Genomic DNA, 10,178 nt, shown 5'->3' on the forward strand with positions numbered 1-10,178 from the left:
GGTTCAGAAAAAGTTATACTGTATTATGCATATGGAAGGAAGATTACACTTCAAATATAACATGAACTGCCAAGTCATGCACTTGAGGACAATAAAGAACATAAGAACATCTGGGCACAGGGACAGTTAGATATGACAGAGCAGCAAAGGACTTGAGTGCAACAGCAGATGCCAAGACTCTGAGTTGCGTATGCAAGACAGTCACCACAGAGAAAAACATAACTCAGATGCATTAGCAAAGCTGTTTCTGTGCGAGATAAGGAAGCAGCAACAGTACCAGATAAGGTTCCCACATCAGCTCTGCAACACCGCACAGAAATGCAAGTCCTTGTGATGACCACATATAAACTCAGACTTGAATGTATGCACAGATCACTTGTTAGGATAGTGACTTTTTTAGAGGAAATAAGCTTATTCTAATGTGAAAAAAATGTAGAAGGGATCCTAATGCTGTATGTACAACATTTGCAGAAAGGTAAATCTTAAGCTAAGGAAAAAGGTAATGCTGGCACAAGAAAAGGATGGGATAAATTATGTGATATATGTTAGCATCAAACAAATTATCAATTTATCAGTAAGGATCTCAATTACATTTTTTAAGTTAAACAAGAAAATACTATTTCAGTAAATGCTGTTAAAACATAGAGTATAACTGTAGATGGTGCATTTTCCTAGAAAATGTACATAATTGATCTGAACTTAGTCCTCTTCACAGGAAGTCATTAGCTTATAGTGATCACTTCACACAATACTGCTCAGTGCTAAAGAGCCAAGGATAAATCCTGTTCCTCACAGAGTAACGAAAGGGGAAAAAAAAGGAGAAAATCAAACCACACTATTCATTACTTTATCTAGTCTTTCTCTGTCTAAACACACATGAAGAAAAATTTAACATTCTTGCATATACACATTACACAGAAAATACAAAAAAAAGAATTTGTGTTTTTAAAAATAATTAAGATATGGCAAATACTGAATTACTATTAATTTGTCACATTTTAGCCGGAAAAATCAGACAAGAAAATGGTTCTTCAGATGCAAAGTCAATTTTATCCTAAGAACAACCTTGATAAATGATGGGTTAGTATCAAAGAAACAGATGATCCTTTAAAATGATTCTAAATACTATCATTTTAAAAGATACCTCACATACAAGCATAAAGCTGACATACAAATTAATTCCTAACCAGGAAGCTTTAAGACTGACAAAATCAGTGACAATCTCTGTAGAATGCATTTGTAGAAGTCTGAACCTGAAAGAAGGTGTCTTCAGAGGTTTCACTTTAACTGTGCCTACAGCAGAAGGAGACAGATAGATTCCATTTTCTTTCATATATTCAACTTGCAGTGTCTAAGAGCACCCTCCATGAGTCATTAGCACAGATGTAACAGGAGCTGGATTAAATGGAGGGATGGGAGTTTCCCACCCAATTGCTATTCAAGTATCATACAGTGAACCCACTGCATTCCCAGGTTTGTAACAGTATCAAAACACTCACCTTTCATTTTATCTGTAACATTTTAAAAAAAAAATGCTATTTCTTGTCCTGTTACCCTTCAAAAGTACACAAAGTAACCCATGTGTTTACAATTTTTCTCTATCTTTTTTGCCTACTACAACTCTTTGCCCATTTTCCCCCACACAACACAGCTTTTCAGACGTTATGTACAGCTCTGTTGGAACTCTCCATTACGTGAAATATCGACTCTTGCTTTGGGACTTGGCTCAAGAACGTATTGCCAGATTTAAGAACGATATGCTGACAAAAAGAGTATGCAGAAACAAGCAATTAAAATGAAGAATTTTGAATTACTGTGAAATTTTGAAGGTTTGAAGGGAGAAAAAATCTTTTATTTTAAAACTGCAATACCTACTAATGTTAATTGACTTATATAATTGAGAAGCTGGTTTTGGCACATATAAGTACACTATTCAGACAGGGATTTATCCTAATTTCAAAACTAGTGCCAGTGGTCTGAAGACATGGGAATGCTTAGAGCATCAATGAAATCCTGTTGTATTAAACAGATGGAAGTCAAGGAAGTTTAGGCAAAATTCTAATTTAGAGGTCACTGCACTAATTTCTCAGAACATGCATTTGTTACAATGAGGAATAAACATTTTGAAAGTGAACAGTCATCTGTTTTAAGAACTGTCTTACTGAGTTCCACTAACGCAAACCAGTCTTGTATTGCAGTAATGGGAGAAGGCAATAGTACTCTAGAACAGTTAAGTAGGAATCAAGTTACTATCAGAAAAAAAGTGAAAAGACATTTTTTTTAAACACACGCCTACAGAGAGGCAGTTCCAAAATGTGCTTTTTCAGTAAAGTGCCAAACTTAAACCTAGAAGAAATAAAAATATATTAACAATGAAAGCAACCAATAACACTGTGAGTAAATTTATTTGAAGGCAATCAAGGTTAAGAGAATATGACAGCAAATACAGGAATGAAATTTTTGTAAGAGAACCCAAAGCTTCTCAATGACTTGCTCTGTGATGTTGGGCTGTCATTTAATTTACAAATGTATGTATGAAATAGGGCTTCCCTGGACTTCATAATGTAACTTTAAGTCCTTGGAAAGATGCAACACATTCTGGAATTCAGCTGAAGATTACAGTTATTCATGCTACAGATTAAACCCTCTGTGCAGATGATATAGAGTCTGGATTTTGATATATTACAACTCACTACAAATGAAAGATGTGAATGCAAAAGTAACAAATAAACTGATGATGATGGGGAATAACAAGTTCTTCACATGAAATACGTACTACAGATAAATATAGATTAAAACATTTAGAAAAATAAATTTCAGACAACTATTCAGACAGACATTTGCACTGCAGACTATGGTAGTGCAAAAGAAAAATCCCAGTCTTCCCATACAGAAGCTGATAAAGCATACTTACCCATCTGTGATTAACTCACTTCAGATATTACCCAGATTAAAAAAAAAAACAAAAAGAAAAAACCAAAAGCAAAAAAAGCCTTTATATTCAATTCACAGGGAAAGCAATAAAAAGTGACGCCTTAAAGTTCTGTTCTAGCAATAAATTATTGACTTCTTACTGCAAGAAAGATCCTTTTATAAGCATTTTCTGAAGAAATGCACACCATAAAAGATAACCAACAGCTTTCTGAGAAACAAGATACCAAGCTTGTTGGTTTACTATTGGTAGACTATTACTTGTTGGTAGACTATTACTTCAACAAACAAAATATCCTTTTGAAGCCGTAAAAAAGTAACAAACTGCAGCCACGTGCTGGAAACATATTTGGTAAATCTAAATGACCTGTCTATGTATAGTCAAACATTAGCAAAGGGCTGCAGCTTTATAAAAGTAAAATCATGTAACATTACATCAAACAGGAGATCCTAGTTTGGTCACTTAATGCAAAAAGCATGTGAGATTTCACTTGTATACCACAGATACTGTGAAAGTTGCTGAGGATAATAAGCAAATTAATAAAATATTCTAAGGCAGAGTACAGGAAAACAAAAACATTTAAGTGACCAAGGAATTTAAGGAGTCTTCAATTTACAGTAAGTTACATCTATATATTTACAAATGTATGCTTTTTAACAGCACTTTCTTCTACACAAAATACCCACTCACTTCTGCATTCATGGCCTCTGCTCTGACCCATCTTAACCTTGTCAATTTACTTTAACAATGTCCAAGCCTGCTCCCACTATCCAAGGTCAAAACTAGAAGCCCACATACACAAAAGAAAAGGCTCCCTGGAAGACAAATGAGTTAGAGGGTATTGCCTCAGCAGAGCAGACACTGTAAACTGGTTTCAGGGACTTGTCCAAAAGCAAGGAGGATCATCTGTAAGTAGCATTGGAAAAGCTTTACGTACTGTGACCTTATCTTCATTAGGCAAACATCCTCTTCCTTTGTAGAGTCACTCATGTCTCTCTTTTCTGTCAGTTAGCACTTTAAAAAAGACCTCAATGGTTTGATTTGAATTGCACACTACATAAGCTCTTCCATACTGTCCCATTAATTAGTTACTGAAGCTTCTATACAGTATATGATCACAGATGCAGACATGCAGAAGAGCACTTCTCCAAGGCAATCACACTGTGCTGAACTTATCTGCAGTTTGACTTCCTTGGCATTTGTAGTATTTATTAAAACATCACTAAAATAAAACTTTACTTAAAAAAAATCCATGTTAAACACCATACTTTTTTCCCAGTTCTCTCTACAGACAAATCTAAAGTCTACTTTACTTGGGAAAAAAAAATTATCATCTAAATAAGCCTTAAGTGTAATATAATCAAAAATGTTTTAAAGAAGATGAAGTCATTAAACTCATGCACTTACACATTTACTAATGAATTACAAGTTTCAAATGGAAAGCAAAACTCTCACCCATCCTTAGTTTGATCTGCCACTCCAGCCAACAGCTGCACTGTTTTGGGATTGTGGCGTGGATCTGTATGAAGTCCTAGGTATTTTTGCACAAAATCTTCTGGGGTCATGTAATGCTCACCATCTTGCTCAACACTTGCATACTACAGTAAGAACAACAAAAAGAAAACAAAACAAAACAAAACCACACAAGCAAAGATTAATCCATTTAGATTCTAATCACCAGTGATTACTAAACTAGTACCTTTACTGAATGCAACTTGAAACAGTGCACAACTGTCTGCACCCAACTGCTCTGAATTAAAAGTCTTGATTTAACTAACAGTATTCCTGTACTAGTTTTATACCATCACCAATCAGACTTCCCTGTTGTACAGATATGTTCACATAACGACAAAAATCTTCTAATTAAAAGACAATTATATATTTTCAGAAACTGTCAGGTATTACAACCATGCTGCAGATTTCCACTTGCTGCAAATACAGCACGTAAGTTTTCCTACAACTTACAGCAGCAGATATTTCCTAAATAATTGTTCTTGATAGTTACTATAATGATTTTGGAAAACATACATTATTTCTTTCCCCTTTTTGTGAGGAATAAATTTTCAGATTAATTTTTATCCTGAAACTAACACTTTTGAGTAAAAATTCGCAAACACACAAACAGGATTTGAGTAGATTGAAATGTTATTTCAGTTTTAATTTTACTAGCACTGAATTTTCAAATAAAAATTAAAAGCAGATTTCAAATTTTATTATTTTGATTTGCATTATAAGTAGGGATTTCTAATTTCTTTGTAAAAATGTTTTTTGCCTGTCTAACTCCTAGAAAACAAGCATTCTCAGTAGAAAAAGAAATGGCAATGTCTCCAGATAGTGTAACATCACTACTAGTGAATTCAAACACAAACTAAGGGCCTTATCTGTAACTTTTCCACTATATGCTGCAGTATCTTGATTCAGTTGACACACCTTTACATGAAAGAGCAACAAAACAGGCTCTTACTCTGCCAGGGACCCACAGGAATTGGAATATTAACAGTAAGACATACACACAATATCTGTTAAGGTGTAACACTCCTCATGATAAAGGGAATCTTTCCCATGTCCCACTTGTTTCACAACCAGTTGTCAGGTGACACTTTCATAAAGGAGCTCGCACCAGCATCAGCATGTCCTGTATCCTTTCCACAATACCAGCCCCTCACATACCCTCATCATCTCTGCCTCTTCCACCCTAGAGCTGTGATGACAGCTGTTTGCAAGACTGCACTGTAAACCAGATTACTGAATTTATGCAGAATTAAAGCAGATTATTTCCACAAAAATAGGAAGACAAAGCAGCTGACAGGAATCCTTTAATTCAGCACTGCTGCCAACACAACAGCACAACGAAACTGTGGCTTCCATGAATCAACTCTGAAAGGTTCTCTTCTCAGTCGTATACACAAGTGACTGAAAAATGCATTACGAAGCACAATTCTGCTGCAAGACATGAAATCCAAAGAAAATGTTATGTATGAAGGACCATCAAGCATGCAGAGTATTGAGCACATTCAATAAAAATGGACCGCAACTGTATGACAGTAGAGCGCATATCAAAGACAGTCAAAATCTAAACATCGCCATCTTTTTTCCTCCAGATACCAGTTTATCTGAATTTATTACCAATAATTCTTTGTTCTACAATAAAAAATGTTTCTGGGAAGTTTTGTTACAAAAATAATTAAATGACAGATACATTGAGCTCCATATGAGAAGGTCATGGCATTTTGGAAGAGCTTGGCAGCACACCAATAAATTAGGGCCTAACAAAGTAGCCAGGCATGTAAATACATTTATCCTCAAGTTATCCTTTCACCATACAACTTAAGAAGAGTCTTTTAACACAAAATATGTAACTGTAAATTATAACTTAATTTGAATATAAAACATCAATTAAATCTGTATTTTTCTCAGTTCTTAAAGACTGTCTCATCACTTGATGAATTTGCATGAGATCTTTTTTAAACATCATCTCATGAAATGAACACACAAACTCCATACTGTAGTTGTACAATCTAGTGCTGGGTACCACCACACTTTCAGAAATAATGCTTTCTTTCTATAATTGGTTAGCTTTCAATTTAAATAATGCTTTATTTCAATTTAAAGGGGTTTTCTATCCCAACAACTTTATCAGGACAGAGAAGAGAGAAGTTTCAAAATAGAAGAGACCCATTAGCATTACTTCTTTAAAATTAAGCTAAGCTATGACCAAGAGATTCAGGTAACTATTAAGTGGTGGTGGGCAAAGTTTCCTGTATTAAAATCGGAAATTTGTTTTTGTTTTTTAATTCACTTTGCTTGAACAGGTTACACTTGAATTCAGCAGGCAGGGAATAATACAACTATATTTCTCAAAGGTTGACTCTCTTTCCCAAGAAAAAAATAAGGGAAGTTCCCTAATAAATATAGTAAGTGTTGTTCTACCTGACTCTTTTATCCTTCAGCGATAATTTGCTATCAAATTTGTTCTTTCACAGTTGTTACTGAAGTCCATGTTTAGCAAACACTTGACTTTATGATGGTGCACAGACATGACATTTCAATGCCTGCAGTTCATAGTTAGAAGACTACGGAGACACAATAGCATATCTTTTCATTGCAAGGTAAATTTTAGATTTTTAACAGTTTAAAATAGCAAAAATAAACCCAGAGCATGCTTCAGAAATTCTAAGAGAAAGGTATGTATCAAACATCTACTATGACACAATGTAAGTGGATGGGCAGAGGGCACGTATCACATTAGAAGACATGCATAACAGAAGGAAATTTAAGCACACTCTCTGTGATTAAGGTGGATAGTGACAAGGCCGAGGGTGCACATCTTCCCTTCTAGCCATTTCCAAGGGGAGCCAAATTTAGGAAGGAATGCACGACCTTTAGCTGGAGCTCACTGGACAGGCCAGCACTCTCAGCAAAGAGCACAATGTATCTGACCCTTGATGTGTGCCACACTAGCAGTATTTCATAACAACCCTCTACACACAAGTCTTGGAAAGAATGAACTTCTTTTGATTTTTTTGAACCTTGCAACTAGTTTGATTGCTACTCATCAAACAGAAACACAATTCCAAACTCAACTGTAATCAAATATAATGCAAAATAAGTATAAACTTTCTTTCTGTGCTCTTTTTTTCACTACAAAACTCAGACACAAAAGCTCTCCTTGAGTATTTTTCATTCCTCAGAGCATGAAATAATCCACAACTTAATTTGCATGTTTCTTAGAAGACAAGATAGGACACGGAGAAAACAAAAAAGCTGTTTTAAAACAAGACTATCTCCTTTCTAGGTCAATAAACATGTCCTTCCAGAATCAAAATGTCAAGATCCAGTTGTACTATGTTCTTTCTCTCCACTTCTCTCTGTACGACCAGCATCAAGGACTTCAATTACTTTTTTCCAGAAACAAGAACTTCCACTGACTGGAAGTCAAGAATCACAAGAAGTCCACATTTACAAGTTCAATAGAGTACTTTGACACCTTATTTCACTTTTTTTCAATCAAACATGCAAAAATATCTTGCAAAAAGTTGGAAAATTATGTTCTGTAATCACATTTTTAGATTGCACTAATACATATCTTTAAAAATAGTATTTTCACAATTGTAATTTTATTAACATACTGCACCATATTCCTTATCTACGAAAGCTGAACGCCACGAGAAGAACCTGAGCTGGAAGCTTTTCTACTGGTAACTAAATGCTGGAATTTCACAGTTTGATGTCAGCGTTGTGGTTTTGCTCTCCAGCAAGGTCACCGGTGAACTCCAGTATGCAAAAGCAAACATCTGCCAAAATTAAGGCTGGGATATAACTTCTCTCTCTTGGGCAAAAAAGTCTCTCTGACTACTTGTATTATGTGGAATTGTTAGATAATACAGTAGCACCAGAAGATATATGTCAAAAATTAAATAACGCATTTCATTATTTACAGCATTAACATTAAATTTATATTCTTAACTTTTTAATAGAGAAGCTTCTTGAATATGATGTGTTAGCACTCATTATAAAGGGAAAAGAAGGTATTTTTGTGATTTTGAAATATCAGTGGCCCAAGAATGGACCAAAACATAGTTGTTCTTATTTCACATGCCTGATTCAAACCTTATTATCAAATTTATAGGATCGACTGGATTTTCCTTTCTGATTGTGCTTTACTGTAACTAAGGGAGTGGAGAAGGCTTCATGGTCTTATTTATATGCATCTTAATTATAAGGCTCTGCAAGGGATAATATTATGGAATATATAAATCTTGAGAAATCAGTTTTAAGTTCTAAAAACATTGCCAGCAATCCATGCATTTGTAAGAGGAACACATATAAACCTCAAACACAAAACATACAAATGAAGAATTTTTTCTTAGTCTTGGAAGGGTGCATTTAAAAAATAACAGTACTTAGTTATAATTATTTGCTTTACAGAAAACGTGAAAATACTTCAGAAAATTATTGAATATTATAATCTGGAAGTGGTTAATCAGGATTTGTGTCACCAGCACTTTCTCCTCAATGCCTGACAGCCCCTTCAATACACTGTGCCTGTAAACTGAACTTTTAAGTGTCCCAGCAGCACGACATGTGTTTGATGTCATGGCAAACTGCTGGGAGGGCAGAAAACAGAAGCCTGTCACTCAAACACCACCAGACAGATCTTTTTACCTGCAAAAAAATATTCCGTAGTTCGGCGGGATCCGCTCTTTTGGTTGAATGCACCTGCAAACGCAAGCAAGTTACTGCTTCGCGAGCCGCGCCACGACAGGGGCGGACACTGCGCGGTGTCCGGGCGGCAATGGGGGCCCCGACACTCCCCGGCCCAGCCCCAGCCCCAGCCCCGACCGTGCCGGTGACAGCCGTCAGCCCGGGGCGGCCCGAGAGAGCCGCGGTCCCACGGAGCGGCCCCGTCCCAGCCCGCGGGCCCGGCCCGACCCCGCAGTACCGCGGAGGGCGGAGGCGGCGCGGGCTGCGCTGCCGCTCCCCGGGGCCGCTCCGCCATCCCCGCCGCCGCCTCCCCCCGGCCCCATGGGGCTCCCGCAGCCGCGGCTGCCTCTCCCGCCGCCCGCCGGGGCCGCCCGGCTCCTCCTGCCACAAGCGGGGAGCGGGAGAGTCACCTTGACCGCCATGCTGCGCCCGCCGAGGAGGAGGAGGACGAGGAGGAGGAGGAGCCGCCCGCCCGCCGCGCCGCCGCAGCAGCCGCCGCCTCAGCCCAGCTGCGCTGTGGGAGCGAGCGCCGCGCCCTGCCCTGCCTTCCCGGCCCTGCCCTGCTTTACCCTGCCTGGCGCTGCCCGGCGCTGGGCTGCCCTGCCCGGCACTGCCCTGCCCTGGGCTGCCCTGCCCGGCACTGCCCTGCCCTGCCCTACCCGGCGCTGGGCTGCCCTGCCCTACCCGGCGCTGGGCTGCCCTGCCCTACCCGGCGCTGGGCTGCCCTGCCCTACCCGGCGCTGGGCTGCCCGGCACTGCCCTGCCCTGCCCTACCCGGCGCTGGGCTGCCCTGCCCTACCCGGCGCTGGGCTGCCCTGCCCTACCCGGCGCTGGGCTGCCCTGCCCTGCCCTACCCGGCGCTGCCCTGCCCGGCACTGCCCTGCCCTACTCGGCGCTGCCCTGCCCTGCCCTGCCCTACCCGGCGCTGCCCTGCCCGGCACTGCCCGTCTCTGCTCACCCGCGTGCGCGGTCCGGGTGCCCTGTCTGCCCCCACCAAGGCACCATTGGCGCGGGTGCGGGTCCCTGTCCGGGGGCTGCCAGC

At 39.4% G+C, this 10,178-nt stretch overlaps 1 protein-coding gene across 2 annotated transcripts in view; it reads right to left on the bottom strand.

Moving 5' to 3' along the window:
• SLC25A12 (solute carrier family 25 member 12) overlaps window positions 1-9,626 on the bottom strand; it is a 47,475-nt gene extending 37,849 nt beyond the window's left edge. Inside the window, exons 1-3 of one of the 2 annotated variants that reach the window (XM_071562919.1) lie at window positions 9,547-9,626; window positions 9,098-9,151; window positions 4,388-4,530 (exon numbers count right to left, since the gene is read on the bottom strand). In XM_071562919.1, the coding sequence (XP_071419020.1) occupies window positions 4,388-4,530; window positions 9,098-9,151; window positions 9,547-9,558 (209 nt within the window). In that variant the 5' untranslated portion in view covers window positions 9,559-9,626. Of the gene's footprint in view, window positions 1-4,387; window positions 4,531-9,097; window positions 9,152-9,546 lie in introns of those variants that run through there. The other variant, XM_071562920.1, reaches the window with a different exon arrangement.
• Window positions 9,627-10,178: the final 552 nt, after the last annotated feature.

This window comes from Pithys albifrons, chromosome 8, assembly GCF_047495875.1.
Source record: "Pithys albifrons albifrons isolate INPA30051 chromosome 8, PitAlb_v1, whole genome shotgun sequence".
Classification (NCBI taxonomy): Eukaryota; Metazoa; Chordata; class Aves; order Passeriformes; family Thamnophilidae; genus Pithys; species Pithys albifrons.